General features: G+C 32.7%; 1 protein-coding gene across 4 annotated transcripts in view; it reads left to right on the top strand.

Moving 5' to 3' along the window:
* The window catches only part of LOC131802338 (headcase protein), a 403,675-nt gene extending 388,508 nt beyond the window's left edge, over positions 1 to 15,167 (top strand). For all 4 annotated transcript variants that reach the window (XM_059122500.1, XM_059122503.1, XM_059122495.1 and 1 more), the window contains 4 exons: positions 2,134 to 2,322; positions 8,535 to 8,623; positions 8,727 to 8,826; positions 14,982 to 15,167. In XM_059122500.1, coding sequence (XP_058978483.1) covers positions 2,134 to 2,322; positions 8,535 to 8,623; positions 8,727 to 8,826; positions 14,982 to 15,155 — 552 coding nt within the window. In that variant the 3' untranslated portion in view covers positions 15,156 to 15,167. The remainder of the gene's footprint in view (positions 1 to 2,133; positions 2,323 to 8,534; positions 8,624 to 8,726; positions 8,827 to 14,981) is intronic.
* The last annotated feature ends 8,072 nt before the right edge of the window (positions 15,168 to 23,239 follow it).

Raw genomic sequence — 23,239 nt, 5'->3', positions numbered from 1 at the left:
ATGGAATAAAATCGTGTAAAAAAAATTAAAAATATTCAATTTTCAAACCGTGTTATATCAAATCCGTGTACAAAAAGACCGTGTAAAAACAGACTTAGGTGTATTCTTAAAAATATTGCCCATATTTGAAAAGTTTGCGTTAAATACATAATAACTCAAAAAGCCCTTAAAAATACATATTCTTCATAAAATCAATATCATTTTGTAACTTTGGTGGCGCGTTCTGAGTCCTGTTGGAATATCTAAAGCCTGCGGCCAAAATATTTGCGTGCCCAAGGCTTTAATACACCCTCCAGAATATTTTCGCGATAATATTCGGCACTTATTCTGATGCCACGACCATCGGCTGTTATGGAGGCCCACACCATCACCATGGGCGGAGCTTGAGTTCTGGTGACCAACCAGGTGCACATTTTCAGCTGACCTCTTTGACAAGTAAATATGATAATTTTGTTTGTTTACAAACTGCTGGTCAACGAATATTTTCTCATCGGAGAAAACCAAATTCGGCAGGTCACCACTTTTCAATATTTGCCGAATGGAATATTGCGATATGTTCAGCTCACGAGCCATTTTTCGGCCACTGCGACACTGGTTTCGATGAAGTCGCTTCTTTATTTTTCATACCATTTCTGCTGATGTTGCTGTTTTCCTCCGACCACTCCTTGACGTCGGGCTACGCTACCAGTATCACGGTAACGAGCGATGGTACGAGACACAAAATATTTATCCACGTTTAAATGCTTGAGTACTCCAACGATAGCCACTTGTGGTTTTCCAGCCAAATATAAAGAAATCACACTATCACGCTTGAACTCCATCACGAATAAATTTTTTTCTGGAAAATTCTCTCCAAAATGCTTTTGTACGCTTGTAAACAATATAATGAGCTGTCACTGGAATAATTTTAACAGCTGTCGAACGAGTGGCTTAGAAATTACAGCAGTCTGAAATTGTTTGTAGTTTTTTCATCTCACCTTGTATACTGTTTGGACTGTATCGTCAAGTTTGGACTGTATCGGTTATTGCCTCAGTTATATATTAAATATGTATTTCTGTAAATTTAAAACTCTTATAGGGTTTTGGAAGGATTGGAGCGATAATTCTCATTTTCACACTTGCTGTAACACAGATCAAATTATTTGGATGTGTAAACTCTTACTCTATTTGAAAAATTTTGACTTTTCCAAAAATCGCGAGGGAAAATCGCTATACATTACCTATTAAATTCTCCTAAATTCTCCTTAAAAATCTTATTGTCAAGCAGTACCTAAAATCTTGTACCTTTTGGGACAATCCCAAATTATAGTCCATTGAAAAGAAATTATCCTTTCAAAAAAATTACTTATTTAAAATATTGAATTTTTAAGTCTTAATTTAATGTACACATTTTCTCCCACATTGAATGTGACTATGTATAGGACAATTGAATTAAATTTCGAATACAATAACATGTATATTTTAACCAAAAAAAAAGAAGAAAACACTGTCTACCCCTATAGGGATAGAGTTCATAATATATGATTTTTTTTCGGCTGTGTTGATATTTCATTGAATATTCCTTTCATGGCAGCAGACACCATAACTGGTAGCCGAACAATATTGCTTTTGTTTTTGTTGTTGGCAAGTGGCACGTTTTCATTTTATGCTTCATTTATTGGCGCCGCCAAAATACAATATATATATAGCCAGCCATTCGAAACAGCACAACAACACAGAAAATTGGAATTTAAGACAATATAGTATAGTAAAGATCCCAGTATTCACATATGAGACCACCAAACCATAACAAGTGGGTATGCAGTTTTTTTCGGGTAGGATTTAACAAAACCAAAAAAAAAAAAAACAACACTGAAAGGATTCCTTCTTTTAGTAAACGTAATCCTTGTGATGCCGTTACACCTTTAGCCATGGCGGAATAATATTGATATTTTAAGCATATGCAGCAGAAAGCAAATTTTTTCTTTTCTGAACTCACATTCTTCATGGTCAATGTCCTTGTTGTTATCAAAAGGCTTATAATGCTTCATATTTATGGTTTCAATTTTTTTCTGACTCTCTTTTTCTATATCTCTTGTATTTGTGCGAGTTATTTATGTTTGTTAATATGTTTTTCTTTCTATTTTATTGCAGATTGAAGACGAGGGTAATCATGGCAATGATGAAACCAGACTTTTCATTCTCTCATCATTGGCTCAGTCACAGAAGAGCCGTGTTGCTTGCATTTTGTGTGAAGAACCAATGTTGGTGTTCGACCGTTATCCTTTGGTCGATGGTACATTCTTTTTGAGTCCCAAACAACACTCGACGGATTGCATTGAGGTAAGTTGAAAGAAGCCAATTTTTTTAAAGAAAGAAAAAACAACAAGATTTTTTAAAACAAATAAATATGTATGACGTCTACGATAGTTAGGTTCCAAAAATTAATCACGAATCAATCAATACAAACAATTTTAGAATTGTTCAATGTCCGACTAAATGCTTATGTAACAACATTTCAAAACAAATATCTTTCCTAGTTCAGCTAAATGACTGCAATGTCAAAGGGTTTGACTAGGTGTTGCTTAGATAGCTACTCAACCAGTTCTCTGTTATATACAGGGTGAGATAAATAACTACTATAAAATAACTACTTTTTTTAATTTTATTAAATGAAAACAAAACATGTCGGAAATAGCATCGAATTTTAGAATATGTTTAGATTTGTTCGAAATGGTCACCTTTGGTACGAATTATGGCCTTCAACCGGCCAATGAATGTTGCTCTGCGGTATTTTGGCCCGTTCCCGGCGAAGCGCTTGCTTGAGGTGATCGAAACGTTGGTATTTTTAAGTGCCAACCTTTGATTTCCAAAATACTCCAGACACAATAGTCCAGTGGATTGGTATCCGGAGATTTTGGTGGACATTGTGGGCCAGAAATGAAGCGAGGAACCTCATTTTTTAACCATTCCTGGGTGGCGCGTGCTGAATGCAATGGTGCAGAGTCCTGGTGGAATGTCCAAGGTCTGCGGCCAAAATTTTTGAGTATCCAAGGCTTTAACACACCCTCTAGAATATTTTCGCGATAATATTCCGCATTTATTCTGATGCCACGGTCGATTAATACGAGCGGAGGAGCTAACATCGGCGGTTATGGCGGCCCACACCACCACCATGGCCGGGGCTTAAGTTCTGGTGACGAACCGAAGATACACATTTTCAGCTGACCTCTTTGGCAAGTAAACACGACATCTGCTGGACAACGAATGTTTTCTCATCGGAGAAACCCAAATTGGCCAGTTCACCACTTTCGGCCAAGCGAAGTAACTCTTTAGGTCTTTTGAGTCTATTTTCTTTCTCTTGCGGTGTAAGTTCTTGCACATTTTGGAATGTATTACCCCGAGCTAATTTTTCAATATTCTGCCGAATGGAATATTGCGATATGTTCAGCTCACGAGCAATTTTTCTGCCACTGCGACGAGGGTTTCGATCAATTCGTTTATTTACTTTTGAACCATTTCTGCTGATGTTGCTGTTTTCTTACCTTACCGCTACCAGTATCACGGTAACGAGCGATGGTACAAGACACAAACGATTTATTCACATTTAAATGCTGGAGTACTCTAACGATAGCCACTTGTGCTTTACCAGCCAAATATAAAGAAATCACACAACAAATAACAGCTGGCTTAGAAATTACAGCAGTCTGAAGTTGGTTGCAGTTTTTTCATCTAACCCTGTATAGATACATAATTTATACATAAAAATGCTGTCCATATACATATGTATTTCCCCCCCTATCCCACCAAAATAGAAAATATCATTCATCCAAATAAATTCTTAGTAATTGCGTCGTTCTACCTCTAATGTCATACTTCCTCGACAATCTTGTCACATAATTTATAGAACCCTGTATCCCCCATTTGTTAATAATAAAAATTACATTTCCAACATTGTTAGTCGGCTATAATGCCTTTATATTGTCAAGCGGATGTAACGGTAAGAAAATGTAAAATATTACAAGGATATAATACCGTTAAAAGGTATAAAGGGATTTCAGCAATTTAGAACCACAAAAGATGCACGTCGTCAGGCACACACACACTCCTTTGTTTTTGTCGTAAATCTTGTTTAGAGCTTATAACATTTTACTCTGTGGCACTTTTCATTACCAAAGACAAGGCGGCATACTCATTTGGTCGCTGGCCCGGATGGTGACGACTCCTTTGGCAATGTGTCTTGCAAACGCAATAAAATGCATTCATTGTCAGTGCAATTTATGCAACATTTAAGCCACCATAATTATGCCAAAATGCAGCAGTAACACCAACAACCCCACGCTAATAATCGACTTTAATGTTCCATTTCGTCTTGCATCTTTTGGAGTGCCCACAACCACAACTGCTGGTGTGGGCTTGTGACTTCTTGGCGTCTGCATACGTATTAACTATGTTAAATGCCATAAAACCCTGACAGAACGAACACCTTGAACTTCTCTCCTTTGGCGTTGTGTTGGTTCCTTCATCTATGCAGTCTCAACTTTCTACTTTTTCTTCAGATAGTCACTCAGTCCTGCAATTATACTCGCACCGATGTTCTTTTGCGGACCATAAACACTTTTAACTGCTTTCCTAACTAAGTTAGCATTAATGTTAAACTTTTCCATCCATCCAGCCATCCATCCATCCTTCATTCAGTTTGGCTTGGCAACCTTTGAATGATGCCCGGGCCTGGCTGATGGTGTGTGCAGTGCAGATGAACTGCATATGTTTGGCAAAACCATTTTGTGTGTGGGTTAGGCTAAAGTTTGGCAAAAGTTTAACTCCTAATGCAATTGCAGAAAGTTAAGAGTATGTCTGTCCAGCAGCCATTCATTCATTCATCCATCCATCCAACCGTGTGCCTTACCTTGCATCTTACTTACCAACAACAATGTTCCTTTTTCGATTGTTGTTGTTGTATTATAAATGATTATGTCTACACTTTGGCACAGACACATTCCTTAATATACCCTGACACTTACATACCACCGTTGCCACCTTCTCCATCCATCCTTCTTTACCCACTTAATGCCGCCTATCTGAATTTAGATCCATTGAACAGACCAGGCAAGCTGCATTTAACGTTTAACCCTAAAATGCAGTTTGTGTTTGGCAAAAAAGAAAATGTTGCAATGAAAATTTTTGCTTGATTACACTTACGACTGATGTCTTGTGATGTGCATACTGGTGTCTGGCATTAATAGATGATTATGTGGTGACTGTGCAACCCAGAGAAACTATTTGTTACATTTCGGATGCTTACATTATTTTTGCCGAAAATATCGTTTCCCCATGACGCAACATTTAAGTCCGAAGTGCACCTATTCCCCTCGCAAATTATTTGGTATAACATTGTCCAACCAAATTAATTCTAATGTGACTTTCCAGGTTCTCAGAAGGTAGAAACCCTCCTTTCAGAAAATTTTCAAGATATGTAACTATTTGTTATTGGCTATTCAGTATTCGAAGATTTCAGACAAATTGTTATCGGCCCTATGGGTGAAATACGGCAAAAAAGGTCTGTCTGTGCGAGGAATAACTTTCGAAGGGTCCGATTTGGTACAAATTTTAGGACAATGTGGAAATATTCGCGAGGTAACAGGTATAGGTTGCAGAAGTATTCCATTTTCATACTTCATCTAATACAGATAAAAATATTGGTATGTGCAAAATTTGAAGGAAATCGAATATTTATATCCAATTTTATGCGAAATCATAAATATCAGAAAGAGAAATGTTTAGATATAGCAAGTTGTAAAGAATCGCCGACTTGTTTCACAATTTATGACAGATAAAAGAATTGAAAATTGTGATCCTTTGTGGGTTAGCTACCAGAAGGGGTTCGCCGATGTATATCATCTTTACAACAGATCTTGGGTTAGAAAAAATATTTGCATGTGTGACATTTGAAGAGATTTGGATGCTTTTTCGCTTTCTTTGAGCGTTTTTTTCAAAATCTTGAACCCTATGTGGGGAGGTACCAGAAGGAATATTCCGATCTCTACCATATTTATATCAGATCATGTGTAGATGGAAATATTGAGATATGTCAATGGAATGAATTGAATCCGATGTTAATTTCGTGTTTTATGAGCTTCATAAATTTTTCAAAATTTTGACTCTTTGTGGGAGAGGTACCAGAACGAGGGAACCGATATTTTCCATCTATACACCAGACCTTGGGTTAATGAAAATATTATGATATATGAAATTTGAAGATAATCGGACACTTACATCACATTTTATGAGAGTTATAATTATTCAAAATTTTAACGTTTTGAGGGAGAGGTACTGGTTGGAGTTGACAGATAATGTCCATTTTAGCACCTGACCTAGCACTAATGCAAATATTAGGATTTGTAAAGTTGGAGCTAAATCAGATTATACTTTTTCTTTCTGCGAAGTAAATTAATTTCTTTAAAAATATTGACATTTTATGTGGGAGGTACCAGAAGGAGTGGACCGATATTGCCCATCTCCGAACTCGATCTAATTTTGACAATAATATTACGAGGTACCGAGTTGGGATCAAATCGGGTAATGCCCTCAAGAGTTATGTGCGCACCAGCCAGGGAGACAGGCGGGTCTAAAACAGACCTAGGGTCTAAAACCGTTATTTCGATGAGGCACGTTTTGGCTAAGGATATAAAAATAAAAATGTCATAAAAAAAACTTGAGTGTAACTCTAGCCCCCATAGAACAATATTTTCCGATTTTACGAATCTCAAATGTTCTATAGGTATTTTGAACTAAATTAAACTTAATTTGACTTTTTAGATTCTCGGAATTTCAACTCTTCGCACATATCATGTTTGGTATAGATTTTGTAAAGTGGTGGTATCTCAAGATTTTTGATGTTTGAAAGCTTTAGGTACGACTTACAACCAAACACTTCCACTTGTCGTTAAATAAAAATTCGCCCTAGAAAATTTTTACAAAAAAAAAAATAATTTTTGTATTTTTGAATCGAAATATATACAGAAATTCACGAAAGCGTTCAAAGTTGATCCAGAATTTGGAATAGTCTGAAATGTCGTGTAAATGTATACAAAGTCACTGCCTTGTTTTCATTTGATAAATAATAAAAATATTCTATATTTTGGGTTTTTAAAGAATTGAGTAAATAGACTTAAGCTCTCTCACAGCATCGAAAGACATCTATTGGAGCACTTTTTTCGGAGATAGCAGATGAGACAACTTTTTAATCTATACCTTTTTCTCTCCTCCTGATAAAAAGAAACTTCTTTATATTCCTCGCATTATTTTGAATTTTATTTACTTCTTCAAATCGTTTACTGGGTTATTTTCCCTTTGGGGAGTATGTAGGCGTTCATATTTGAAAGATTTACTTACCATTTGGTGGAAAGCTTTGCAACTTTCCTTATGTGTCAGTCATTCATTCTATTTTCTATTGCATTGCAAAATGCATTTATATCAAATTAATATATCTGTTCCCTTCTGATCGTCAAACTCAGGAAAAATGTAAATAAAAAAAACAACAACATGATGCATTAATTTGAAACTTTTTCATTTTGTGACAGCAGAGAAAAAATATTAACTTGGTATTGTATGTGGGATGTTGTGGGTTTACGGAAATGTTTTTTTTTTCTCTCTCACTCCCTCCTCCCTCTCGGTTTTCTTCATAACCTAGCACAATCGCCGACCGACCGACGGACGAGTATGCATAGAAAGTTTAATGCTGCACTTCGTTATTTTTTTTTTTTTTTTTTTTTTTCATTTATTTGTCTTTCCCTTATGGTTATAATTTTTCATTGTTTGTCTCGTGGCTGTCAGTTTAGGAGGCGTTTATTAAGTTCCCAACAAACAAACAATGTCTGATAATGTTTTGATGACTTGTGCCATGGCTGTCTGGCTGTTTGCCTCAATTTTCACTACAGCCATCCTTTTTGCCGTTATATTGTATTCATCGCCAGACCAGACCAGGCCTGGCCTGTGTTAGTCTGTTTTGGCTGGCTGTCTGTCACCCACTGAAATATGTTGCATGTTTGGGTTGTGTTTTTTTTTTTTTTTTTTTTAATTTACGACCCAAATGCATCCAACGTTCCTTGCAAGGCTCGTTGTTTTTTCCTGGTACTTGTTCTGAATTTGTTTTTCTGGCCGGTCGGCACCAAAGAATTGCATTGCTGGCTGGTTCTCCCTTTTTCATGTCATATTGTGTCTACTGTTATTTTTGATTTGTTTTGTCGCCTTTTGGCCATGCTACATGACCATTTATCTCTTCCACAGTTGCACTTGACTTTCGGCAATTGTTTGTTGTTTTTTTTTATTCTTCGAAAGAATAAAAAAAACAACAACTTCTTTGTCCAAGCCTAAAGTTTGACTTCCACTTCCGTTTGTTTTGTGAAGGGTTGTTACATTAGTTTTTTACACCCTCAGAGGAAGTAAAATGTCAGTTTCAGCAGTATTTCCTTTGTTTGTTGTTTGCACAAGATTTTTGATTGTTACATTTTCGTAAAATTTATTTTTTTTTGTCTTCTCTCTTTTGCTTCCAGGTGAAATACGAAGGACGCTCTGTTTATTTGACTTGCGTTTGCATGCGCTGTTTGGATGGTACTTCTACTCATCGTAACATTAGCTGCAGGTATGTATTTTTTTGTTTAATTTTCAGCATTTATCAAAATTGGTTTTCTGAAATGAAAATATTTAAAATTGTATTAATATTTTTGTTTTGTTTATCATTGTAGGTTTTGTGCTGAAAAATGGGACGGTTCAAATCTAGTCTTGGGTACCATGTATGCTTATGATATATTTGCTGCTATGCCATGTTGTGCAGAACGTCTCAAGGTAAGTACAAGTAGAAATGTATGTAACACAAATAAAAGATATTCATATAAAAAAGTTAAATTATTTGTGTAAATTTATGTAAATAATTTTTTTTTCTAACAACCAAGAGTTTTCAATTTGATTCCCATAATTTGGTTTCCATCACATAACTGACTAGTTTTACTTGAGCGTATCAAAATTCAACATGTATACGACTCAATTTTCGAAATGCGCGTGGCTCGTGATATTTGGAACCAAATTCACAAAATTATTTAAATTATTCATAGTTGTTTATGATACCAATTGATGTGTTTCAAATTTAAGCAGAATCGTAAGCTAAGTTCGTTTTTATGCATTTCCGCATTTTGAGAGGAAGGTACTACGAAAATTTGACGGATATATTTCATTTTCATACTGCAATACTGGAAGATTAATTTTATACCCCCCACCTTGAATAGGAGGGTATATTAACTTTGTCTTTCCCTAAATATTCGTCGTAGACCCCATAAAGTATATATATTCATGATCGGCATAAAATTCGATTTAACAATATCCGTCTGTCGGTTTGTTGAAATCACGATACAGCCCACATTATTTCACGTAGAGCAGAACAATTTGTCTTGTGTCTAGGATGGTCGGTATGGAAAATGGGATATATCGGTCCACGTTTTGGTATAGCCGCCATATAATGTTACCTCCCGATATTCCGTATTTTGATGATTTACGCCACATTCTTCCATGGATTTGTCTAAAAATTGGTATATGTAGGTCAAAATGGGGTTAAGTTTCACTGGCGGATTGTATTTATAGGTGCACGTTTCGTATATAGGTGCACGTTTTCGTATAGCCCCCATATAATTGTACCTTCCACGGATTTGTCTAAAAATTGGTATTTGTAGGTCATTATGGGTTCTAGCTCCGGTGGCAGAACATCTTCTATATATATAAATGTAAGTTGTGTTAGTTACTACGCTTATAACTCAAGAACCGCTGATCTGATTTTAACGATTCATACAAATTCTGAATTGTGTCTTTTCCGAAAAGGATAATATTCAAAAAAATCGCGTAAAAATGTGATATATTAACATTTTCATTTTGACTTCTGAAATGTACAATCGTAATGTTTTATTTTGTATGTTTTTTTTCCATTTTGACTTACTTTTTTCGAATGTACATTTGTAGTGTTTTTTATAATATTTTTTTTTTTTTCTTTTTGATTCGAATATTAATACCAATTTATTTTGACTCGATTTCTTGAGAACTGAAATAGAAGCCGGGTTACATTGAAGTGTAGTACCAAATTATGTGGTGGCGAAACGAAATAGATGTTATCGAAATAATTTAACGCGGTCACACCAAATTTAAGTCAAAATTTCTAAAAATCTTGAAAAAAGAGATCTCATTGCAAAAATTCTCAAATCGGGGAAAAATTACATAAGGTATAACTAAAGAACGGCTTGACAATTCATACAATTTTGGAATGGTATCCAATAAAAATATTAATAAAAAATTTCTTTTTGGTGTGATTTGTTTCAATTTGACATACTATATTGAAGTGAACATTTTTTATTGCCTTGAAATCTGAATGAATAATATCTATATATATAAATGTAAGTTGTGTTAGTTACTACGCTTATAACTCAAGAACCGCTGATCTGATTTTAACGATTCATACAAATTCTGAATTGTGTCTTTTCCGAAAAGGATAATATTCAAAAAAATCGCGTAAAAATGTGATATATTAACATTTTCATTTTGACTTCTGAAATGTACAATCGTAATGTTTTATTTTGTATGTTTTTTTTCCATTTTGACTTACTTTTTTCGAATGTACATTTGTAGTGTTTTTTATAATATTTTTTTTTTTTTTTTCTTTTTGATTCGAATATTAATACCAATTTATTTTGACTCGATTTCTTGAGAACTGAAATAGAAGCCGGGTTACATTGAAGTGTAGTACCAAATTATGTGGTGGCGAAACGAAATAGATGTTATCGAAATAATTTAACGCGGTCACACCAAATTTAATTCAAAATTTCTAAAAATCTTGAAAAAAGAGATCTCATTGCAAAAATTCTCAAATCGGGGAAAAATTACATAAGGTATAACTAAAGAACGGCTTGACAATTCATACAATTTTGGAATGGTATCCAATAAAAATATTAATAAAAAATTTCTTTTTGGTGTGATTTGTTTCAATTTGACATACTATATTGAAGTGAACATTTTTTATTGCCTTGAAATCTGAATGAATAATATTTAAAATAAAATGAGTGACCTGCGTGGACCTACATCTTTCATATGGCAATAATCCGCCCAATCAGAACTCAAAATGCAATTCATTGGAACTGCAGTCAGTGAAATACCGAATATAAAGGGTGCAAAATGGTAGATCGAATTGGACATTTAGGAAAAAAGAAAGAAATTCTTCCTAAACTTTCAAGATGTCTTAAATCGCTTTTGCAGGTCATGATATATGACCCCCGGATAAGGGTACAACCCTATTTCAAGTATTGTTTACATTTTAACCACATTTTTATACCCTCCACCATACTATGGAGGGTATATTAATTTTGTCATTCCGTTTGTAACTCCTCGAAATACTCACGTCAGACCCAACAAAGTATATATATTCTTGATCAGCGTAAAATTCTAAGACGATTTAGCCATGTCCGTCTGTCTGTCTGTGTGTCTGTCTGTCCGTCTGTCTGTCTGTCTGTCTGTCTGTCTGTTGTAATCACGCTATCTTTCGAACAAATTGAGATAGAAGGCTAAAATTTTGCACACATGTATATTTTTCCAGTAGGCAGGTTAAGTTCGTAAATGGGCCATGTAGGTCCAAGTTTTCATATAGCCCCCATATAACGGTACCTCTCGATATTCGGTATTTTGATGATTTTAGCGACATTATTCACCGGAATTGTTTCAAATTTGGCATTTGAAGTTCGTAATGGATACTACAGCCTAAGACAGAAAATTATCTGTGCAGGTTCACGTCTTCGTATAGCCCCCATATAACGGTACCCCCCGATATTCGGTATTTTGATGATTTTAGCGACATTATTTAACGGAACCTTTCCAAATTTGGTATTTGAAGTTCGTAATAGATACTGCAGCAGAAAACAGAAAATGGGCCATGTAGGTCCACGTCTTCGTATAGCCCCCATATACCGTACCCCCCGATATTCGGTATTTTGATGATTTTAGCGACATTATTTAACGGAACCGTTCCAAATTTGGTATTTGAAGTTCGTAATAGATACTGCAGCAGAAAACAGAAAATGGACCATGTAGGTCCACGTCTTCGTATAGGCCCCATATACCGTACCCCCGATATTCGGTATTTTGATGATTTTAGCGACATTGTTTACCGGGATTGTTTTAAATTTCGCATTTGAAGTTCGTAATGGATACTTCAGCCCATGCCAGAAAATTGTCTGTGCAGGTCCACGTCTTTGTATAGCCCCCATATAACGGTACCCCCTATATTCGGTATTTTGATGATTTTAGCTACATTATAAACAAATTTTTCTTCATGTTTCGCATTTAAATGTTGTAATAACTTATGACAAAAGTTGCGTATGCATGTATACGTCGTCGTATAGACATTCGGTATTTTTAAGATTTTAACAGAATTTTTAAAGGATTTTTTTTATTTTATTTATTTATTTATTTTATTTTTTTTGGAAATTGCCAAATTTGTACCAAATGGTGGAGGGTATTAAAAGTTCGGCCCGGCCGAACTTACAGCTTTTTTACTTGTTCTTAACTCATTTTAATTTGATAAGAAACCATCCTCGCAAAATATGATCATGTTTTGGTATAACCATCATATAATTTAAGCCATGTTCGGGGTCTTCGACATTTTTTTCATCTTTAGGCCTTTATTTGGCATCTTTGTTTCTAAGGGTGTAAAAACCTCTTCTCATAACATTTTCAATTTTCGGAGTAGAGTCCATCTTGGTCTTGACCACATTCATCAATTGATTTGGCTAAAAAATTGTATTTAGGCAACTCTGGGGTAGAGAATCGTCCCTCAGATAATTGTCCACATAGGCATTTATTCGAATATAGTTCTCACATTAGTGTACCCACAAATCCGCTTTCCTAACCAATGTTTGGTCAGAAAAGAAAATTTGATATACTATTGAATTTGAAACTCCAAAGAGAATATTGGTTGGGAACGTAGATGTGGGATTAACATCTACATGCCATAAACTCCGAAATATCAAATTGTGGCAGAAACATTAAAAAATCACGAATATTAATTTTTTTGTTCGTTATTGAATTATACTATGATGAAAAATATGGACTTTATGGGTTCTCCAACTCACAATTTAAATGACAAAAATAAATTAATTAATATTTCACGGTAATGGGTGTAAAAAAGCAATTATATTTGACTATTTTGAAATCATTCCGCCCTCAATTATGAGGTGGACAAAACTAAATACCACGCAGCACGGTATTCTTAACATTGGAAATTCAATACCAAAAATTTAGCTGAGTTTTCACATGGGGCTATTATAGAAGTTCTATATCATACAGGTTTTTAACACTCAATTATAGCCTTAGGCTGAAAAATAAGATCAGGCTATTCAAAATATCTAAAACCGACGGTAGATTATTATCTATTAAAATTTTTCCCATGAATGTTTATTTCTATTTAGAAATTACTATGGAGTTATTTTACTTATAATAAAAATTGTGCCGCTTTCATAATTCTATAATGCTTAAAAAAATATGCATTATAGACTAAAAGTAGGGGCCGGCAACGCGGACCGGGCCAGCTAGTTGTATATATGTATAGGTCCAAGTTTTAGTATAGCGCCCATATAACGGTACCTCCCGATATTCGGTATTTTGATGACTTTTGTCACATTATTTTTAGTCCTTAATGGATTTTTGCTCCAGTGTCAGAACATTCAATATCTAATGATAATCCTAGTCACATTTACCTACGGAATTTTTTTCAAATTTGGCATTTAAGACTAGCAATATTTAACAATCCTAGTAATATGAAGATGTTTAAATACGTACACTTTTGGGAATGGCTCGCAAATGAGGGGCTCACTCACTTTGTTTCTTTTATTTATTTATTTATTTATTTTTTTTTGTAAATTTTAACTGCATTATCCAAACGGTCTTACTGGTATTTGAAGTTTAAAGTGGAACAGAGTTTTGGAACAGCGTTTGGAAATTTTACATCGCCAAATTTCCTAAATCGAGAGGGAAAACTTATTTATGGCAGAATTTTTAACCCCTTTGAGCGGTTTTTTAAATTTAAAAAAAAAAAAAACTTTATACCGGATCGTAGCAAGTCAACACATTTCACAGCTTTATCTGTCATACATTTCCACTATAGCTTCCAGAATACATCAAAAGTGCAACGCCAAGAATTCATAGATATTTTAGGGTTTAAACCTTACTTCATGAGATTTTTTGCGAAATTATCCTACAAAGCATTATTTTAGACGGACAACGTCGAAGATAAAGATATTCTCCATCAAAATTCACTATAAGAACAAATCTTGAATTTCATTTCAAGAACGTCGTTTTTGCATCCATGTTGCAAAACAAATCCCATATCCTAATTTTTTGATCAACTTTTCCTTGGACATTTTTCGAGTTGATGCATGAAGATTAAAATTGCCTGTTACGCACAAAATTCCAGAAGAAGAAATATTCTATACAATATTTCACCAGAAATTTTAGAATAAACCATATACCTTGTATAAGAAAATTATATTCGAAATTTGTATATTAGAAGTGAAATTTGTGTGTTGACGTTTTCTGTTGCTAATTCAACACATTTCAAAAATCTGCCTCAATGGAATTTTGTTGGGGAAAGAGTCAATGGAAGAAATACTCCAGATCAAATTACATTTTTTTTGTTTTTGGGATTTTTTCTTATTTTCGACACTTTAATCTGAGTTATGGAAAATTCCGAAGTAATTTGATAGTACTCGGTTTGTAGATCAAAACACGAAAAGAGTTCCGGTTTCCTAAGGCCGAACTTTTTAAGGCATTGATGTTGCCTTGACAATATATTTTAAATATATTTCGCAACATTTAATATAGTGTACAAAAAAATATTTTATAAATTAGCAATATGTTTAATAAACCTACATCAAGATATGTAAATCGACTTTTTTCCTTATTCTTATCTCTTCCAGTGCAATAATTGCTTCAAATTGCTGTTGCATCCACAGCAACGTCTCAATTTCTACAGTGACTATTCGCACTGTGTCACATGCCCCTATTGTGCCACTCAGGATACCCATTTCGTTAAACCATTGACCTACTGCTACACCAAATGCTTGACGGGCCGCCTGTCTGCGATCGCATAACATGAGGCCTCGTTGGAGTTGCCAACAAACGCAGCCGCCGGACAATCAACAACGGCTGGGGTAACTTCAACGAGCCTCTCTCAACAAAAGACCACCGTCGCCAACAACAACAACAACAAAAAGGTGGTCTTGTATAATCCCAATATTGACTATTCGGCTCCACTGCAACAGGAAATCAATGCCGAATTGATTGGGTCCCATCCCCATGCTCAACAATATCACAAATCACAGCAGCCAGGAGGACAACAACAGGTAAGACCAACGGCCGGGCATGGTATGCGTTCGTCTTCGTACAACAATGCCAATGGAGCAGCAGCGTCTGTGACGTCATCCACTACTTCACCCTCTACCTCCGCCACCAATGCCAACGCAACTAATAACAACGGCGCAGGATCTGCGGGCAACAACGCTAATTCAACAATTGTTAATAATGTAGCATTAAAACTAAATGAACAATGTAATATTAGTAAATTAAGTACGGCAACGGCACAGCAGGCTGCCACCAACAATACAGTGACAAATAATTTTAATTTAAATGAATTTAATGCAATGAAAACCCACAATGCTGCCCTTATGGCACAGCAACAACAACAGCAGTTAGTAGGCCCCCAGTTAGGTTTAATGCAACAACAGCAAAATAATGATAACAGTATTAATAATTTATTAATTAGTAACAATGCCAATAATCATGTAACCACATTGAATATGAATAGTAAAATTTGGTCCTCTCAGCAACAACAGCAATTGCAACATTTGCAGCAACAAAATCTATATCAAACATCATCCAACAATTTTAACTTGGATTCAACCATGGCAACCAATCATTGCAGCGAGGCCATGATTTCTTCATTATGGGGCTCAGAGTCGAGCTCCAGTGGTTGTTCATCGGGTTCGGGATCTCAGCCCTCGTTGAGTCCCACCCTCTTGACTTCAGCACCGAATTATCGCAGCAACAGCAAGGAGTCTTTGTGGTCGCAGCAGACCTCACCATCGACCAGTAGCTCAGGTTGTGGCAACCAACTCAGGGATACCTATTATACAGGTTCTTCAAAATTGTCCACCACCAATGCTTCACCCACCTCCTGGTCAATTGGAAATCAGCAGCAACAGCAACAACAATCACAACAGCAAGCCCATTTGCTCTATGACACCAATGAATTGAGTTTGTCCAAAATGAATAATATTTGGGAAATACCCCAGCAGAACGCTAATAATACCAACAGCGCTATGACGTCTGCAGCAGCATTTAACCATCATGACTTATTCCCAGAATTGTGGAGTAATCTGAATGGCCAGCACAACACCATTACAACTGATAATATATCAGATATTAGCTCGAATACATCAACATCAAACAATGAATGTGCTGATATTTGGCGTTCCAACGGCCACCAGGCTACAAGCGGTGGTTTGATGCAACCCCCCAAGGCCATGTTTGGCACTGGCGGCCCAGCCACCAATCTAAATATGAATGAAAATAATCCCAGCGGCTTGGGAGCCGCTGCTTGCATGCAATTGTTTTCCGATGAATTCCTATTTATGTAAATCTACATAAATTCAAATAATTTAGTGAAATTTTTTTATTAACAAAGAAAAAAAATACAAACTAACCTAACTTAATCATAACCCCTTTCCCTTAAAAAGCAACAAAAGGAAAAAAATTTTTTAATTAAAAAGTAAAACGAATAAAAAACACATGTAATTTTAAAACTAAACTGGAGAGAAGAAAAATGAATTTTGAGAATTTTCTTTTGATTTATTTTTTGTTTTGTTATTTTTTTTATTATTTTTCGTATAAATTTAAACATAAATTTTTAGTTTTATTCTTTTAGCAAAAGTATTTTTTTTTTCAAACCCATTTAAATAAAATGTATAAATTTTTTTTTATCTATATATATGTAAAATGTATATACATATAATGAAAAACAAAAAAAAAAAAATAAAAACCTTAATAAACAATTTTACACGTCTATTATTTTTTGTTGAATTTTGTTATTATTTTTTTATTTTCAATTTCTTTTGATTTTTTCATTTCCTTAATAAACACCAAAAAATTCTTAAAACAATTAAACATCACCATTTTCAAAAATAGATTTTTTTGAAAATTTAATATTTTCTTATTAAAAAACAACAAAAAAACTAAAAAACATAATGCTGTGTTTTTCAATAAACATAAAAAATTAACTTAAAATCATTATAAATTAAAATCAAATGCTTTAATTTAATAACTTTTTATACATAATAATTACTTATATCCCTTTCTTTTCGTATATAATAATTATAAATTAAGGACATTAATTGAAAAGCAAAAATGTTACATTTCAATTTTTTAGTTTGTGAATTTTTCCGTACATCTTTACCTAAACAATTGGTAATTAATACAATTAGTTTCTTATGGCTTCTTTTGTTATCGGACCAGATAAAGAAGCTGCAAAATGTTATTTCAAATTTTAATTATAATTAGAATTTAGTAGTAACACAGAAGCACGTACAGACAATTTTCGAGAATAAGAAAAGGAAAATAACTATGGAACAAATCGGGGGTATTTTGGAATTTCAAGGTCTGATTATGAAATAATATTTCGTTACGGGCTAAATTCCGAAATTTAAACAATTTCACAATAAATGTATTTAGTTATAGCAAATAAATTTCGGATTAATGTGGAATTTCAAGTTCTAGATTTTACTGTCTCGTTTCCGAAATTTGAAATTTTTGATAACTATTTCAAGCTTAAATATACATGAAGGTAATACTTTTATCTTTTTTGCCTCGTGAAACCCGAAACCGCTGAAATATTTTTGTATAAAATTCTACTGTATGATAAATAAAAAAGATTGCAGTGAACACACCTTAAAAAAATAATATTTACATTTATTTTTCGAAACCCGAAATTGGGAAAACATTCAAATTGCATTTATTTAAGTAACATCTGAATTGATAAATCCCCTTTAAAAATGTCCCCAAGAATAACTGAAAACCGTGACGAGATAAACAAAAAAAATCCTTGAATTGAAATTAAATCTAGTTTTCCAAGTGATTTTAGTTTTTGTAGCAACAACATAAGACGGTTACTAAATTGTTTTTCTACACGTCTGTTCTAATATTGAATATCAGGTGAAAGATGTCTGCACATTTGAAACCTTACAATTTAAATTATTTATGTTTCGTTCGGATTTGTCATTGTCGCTATTGGAAATTCGAAATCTTGTTCACTTTCAAAAAAGCAAACTTTCTTTATTTCTAGAAAAAGAAATTTACAAAACAGCTCGATACATGAGTACGATATTTTATAATTCATATGAATTCATTTCACATAATAAGGGATTAAAGAATTAATATTTTTTATAAAAATTCCGACTAAGCTCAAGCTTCCTATCCTTCTCTACTTAATTTTAAGCATACACCATTTAAGAAAAAAAAAAAAACAAAACCCACTTTAACTGTGACAGGAGTATTTGTTTTCAAAATTTGAAAATATTCCCTAAATTTGGCGCAACGTGATCCAAAATGTATTTCTATTTTAAAATCGTAGGCTAAGTGTAGTAGTTAATAGGTGTTAGTCTTAGGCATCTTTTGTAAATCTACATTAACGAAAGAAAAATACTCTAAAAAAAATTTTGATCAACATTTTATATGAAACCAAAATGAACTTTATTATTTGATAAAAACTTACAATTCAAGTTATCAATTGATAAAATTTCGTTTAGATATAAAAAAACTCTACTCAAGAATGTGATCTCTATTCTAAATTGCATGATTGATAATTTTAGATTTTAAGGATTCTTTTTATTTGAAATTGGATTTTTTTTTTTTAAATTAAAAACCTAAGAGATTTTCAAAATGTTGTACTCTAAATGCACCATTTAGTCATTCTGTTTGTAACATCCGTAATATTCCATACCCCATAAAGTATATATATTCATAAACAGCATAAAATTTAAAAATAAAAAAAAAAATAAATAAAAAGTCGATTTAACTATGTCCGTCTGTCCGTCCGCCTGCATGTCTGCCCGTCTGTCGAAATCACGATACAGCCCACGTTACCTGACGTAGAGCATCAAAATTTAGCAGAACAATTCGTATTGTGGGTAAGATGGTTAATATTGAAATTGAGATATATCGGTCAACGTTTTGGCATAGTCCCGATATAACGGTACCTACCGATATTCGGTATTTTGATGATTTTTGCCACATTTCTTCGCGGGTTTGTCTATTGATATTTGTGAGTCCTAATGGGTTCTCGCTCCGTTGGCGAAATATTGTATGTCACATTTTCGCGAATATGTCTAAAAATTGATATTTGTGGGTCATAGTGGTTTCTTATGTTTCCTTTACTCTGAGGTGGAGGGTATTAAAAGTTCGGCCTGGCCGAACTTAATTTTTTTTTTACTTGCTTTTACTTTTTACTTTTATTTGGAAATATGGAATATGTTTCAAGTTTTCAAATAATGCATTTTTTCTTTCAGAAGATTAAAACATGCCGGAGGTTCTACCTTTGTTCTATGAAAATGTTTAATTTATTCGACCCTGTTTGAAAATCTCGAACTTTAAAAACTGATTCAATGTTAAAATGCTCAATGAATAAACATTGAAATTGTTCATTTCATATTTTCATACTATTTCGTTGTGAGAATCCAGCCCCAGAGAAAAGGCAAATTTTAAAATAAAATAGAAATTTATTTAATTTCCAATCTTTTTTTTTACCACGCCATATTCCCATTGTGATAATAGACATTTCTTTGCGCTAAAAGAAAACTATTGACCATTTGATATTTTCTTTGAAAATTTTTGTTTTGAAAATCCATCTTAGGTCTTCTGTTGTACAAATTTGGTTTTTCGGTTTTTTAGAGCGGTTAATATAGTCTTAAAATTCAAATATTTTTTTGCAGTTTTGTACTAAAAACAACAACAATTTCTAATATATTATTAGCCTAAGTTTTAATCAAAAATGTGCGAAAAAATGCCACAAAATGTGGTCATTCCATTTAGCATTTTGAAAAAATTTTTGCTCCGCATTTTCACATTTCATTTCAATAGTTCCTTGATCCTTCTAAAGCTGAAGACAATTTCCAAATCCAAAGACGTTTTTATTTTATGAAAACTTTTTTTGTTAATGTGACCATTTTTTTCGTTTAATTTTTTTCAATTGGTATTATTATTTGGTTAAAAAGAACAGCATAATTGTGAATGATTAGTTGATAGCATATAAAAAATTAGTTTTAGGCTTAGCAAATAAATGGTGTATGCATTGTTGTTCGTGAAACGAACTACTTTTATTTTAGCACTCGTCTGTAGAGTCCACATTCCCAGGAAGATGATTTAATTATAATCCACAACGAAATATTCGCCTAAAAGTATGCAACAAAATGCAATCGATTTATTTAGTCAATTTGCATTTAAAAATTCCTCTATCAAATATATTCAAATCACCGCATCAAATGTTTAAATGCTTTTTCCTTTTATATACACTTATAAAGAATTGAATTTAACTTTGGAATTTTTCTCAGCAACTTGAAACTATATTTGATTTTATTTACAAAGGCATATTTTGTAGTGGAATATTCTTCAATTGCTTAACTTGGTTCACGTAGAACTATTGTATTTGGAAACTTGAGTAAATTTGAAAAAAAATATATATTTTTGGATTGGACCTTAAATTTCACATTATCTACCAAATCTATAGTTATTTTCCTTATAAAATTAAACAATTAGTTCCCCATAAATTTTAGTTTTTCTTATATATATATAAACAAGTTTTTAAGCCATTTTTAATACCAAATAGAAGGGAATAATTAATATAATTATAAATTAGTAATAAATAAAAATTACATATTATAATAAAAATAATGAAAATAACAAAATTAAGAATTTTTCATAACTTTTGAGAAAAAAAATTAACTGAAATTAAACTTATACTAAACAGTAGGAAACCACTGTGTGATAATTACATATACATTATACGGAAATAGAATAAACGAATTTTTTTGTAAACATTTTTTTTTTTTCGAAAAAAAAAATTAATATCAAATTACAAACACAAGAGAAGAAAAATCTTTGGCATTTACTATATATAGAAATGAAAATACTACAAATTAAATTTAAGTTTTAAATTTAAAATGAAAATAACACTCACCTTTTTCGTTTATAATTTGTAAGCTTAAAATTCACATGACAATTGATTTTTTCATAATTGGCTCAACAAATTATGAACAAAGTAATTTTTTGAAAAAAATAGATTTTAGTAAAACAACTAAATTTAATTATCCTAAGCTTTTAAAATTTAAGTTCAAAACTAAACATTACACAAAAAATAGCAAGAATTTTTGTTTACTAAAATAACACAAAAAGATAACTTCAGCAGCAGCCCTCTTTTTATTTCAACATATAAATAGAAAAATTATGAATTTTTAATTTTTATTTTTAACTTAATTTTCAAATGATTTGTGTTACATTCTTTTAATCAAAAAATATCATCCCATTTGATTTAATAGTAAATCTAAATGCATTTATAAACAACAGAGACAGGATATTCCTCCCCTTTTCCTTAACCCTAACCCATTTTGCCTCTAACTGCTTAAATAAATAGCAAAAACAACAGAAACAAAATAATATTTTGTTTGTTTATTTTTAGATAAAACAAAAACCACCCACCTTGTAAATGATTTAATTATAATTTAATTAAATAAAACAACACCAATCACAAAAAAGAGAAATCTTTTGTTTTTAATTTATAATTTAATTTTCATACACAAAGGCAATAAATTAATTTTAATAATAATTACATGCAAAAACAACAACAACAAGAAAAAATTATACAATTTATCCACCGCCTCTCCAAAAAATATGAAAAGAAAAATAAAAAAACAAAAAAGCAAAATCATTTGCATTTTTTTGTTCTATTTATTTGTAGTAGTGTTGTGTGCTAAATTGTATAGAAAAAATATTACCTCCTTAGCAAAAGAATAATAATCATTATAACACAATTTAATAACCTTTAATTAAAATAATACACATATGCATATATGTTTTTAATGAAAAAAAAATATATATATATATTATATGTAAATTAATAATTTTTTAATGTTAAACCAGACATAATGAAACCCACATGTTTTTTCTTTTTATATTAATTAAAGTAATTTAAATGTGTTTTTATATAGAATTTGTTAGTTTATGTTTCACATACATACATATATATACCTACATTGCAAAACTACTATTAATACTTTCTTTCTCTTACACATACATTAATACATATTCACTCAAAACAACATAACAAAAAATACAAAAGGCACCCACACAATTTTCCCATTCTTAAGTTAGACAGTCCTACAACAACATGTTGTCAGTAATTATCCATAGCATATTTTGAAATGAAATTTAATAGAAAAACAGCAACATCAATTTTTTTAGACTAAATGGTAAAATCTTCGTAGGGGTCTAAACCTTTTTGTCGCGTGTTCATAAAATTAAACTTTCAAGATGATAGATTCATTCAAAAGTAGTTTGACGGGAAAACAAGTAATGTTAATTAATTTTTATCGAAGCCTCAGCCATATGACCTAGTCGAAATAACGGTTTTAGACTCTAGGTCTCTTTGGACCAAATCCGTTTCAGAACATTTGGAGTCGATCTAGCGATGTCCGTCCGTCCGTCTGTCTGCACGATAACTTTGTCCAAACTTGGTACATCGTAATATTTTTGTCAAACTTAGATCGAGTTTGGAGATGGACAATATCGGTGCACTCCTTCTGGTACCTCCTCCACAACAGTTCGAAATTTTCAAAAAAATATATATATTTTCTGCACAGAAAGAGAAATGATAATCCGAGTTTTCTCCACCTTTATAAATCCAAATATTTGCATCAGTGCTAGGTCAGATGCGAATATGGACAATATCGGTCCACTCCATCAAGTACTTCCCCCACAAATGGTCAAAATGTTGAATAATTAAACTCTCATAAAGATATGAGCATCCGATTGTCCTAAAATTTCACATATACCAATATTTTTACAAACCCAAGATCTGGTGTTAAGATGGAATATATCGATTCACTCCTTCTGGTACCTCCCCCACAAAAGC

The sequence above is a fragment of the Musca domestica genome, unplaced genomic scaffold (genome assembly GCF_030504385.1).
Source record: "Musca domestica strain aabys unplaced genomic scaffold, Musca_domestica.polishedcontigs.V.1.1 1, whole genome shotgun sequence".
In the NCBI taxonomy this organism is placed as follows: Eukaryota; Metazoa; Arthropoda; class Insecta; order Diptera; family Muscidae; genus Musca; species Musca domestica.
Note: the sequence above shows the minus strand (reverse complement) of the source record. Positions and strands in the feature narration are given on the sequence as shown.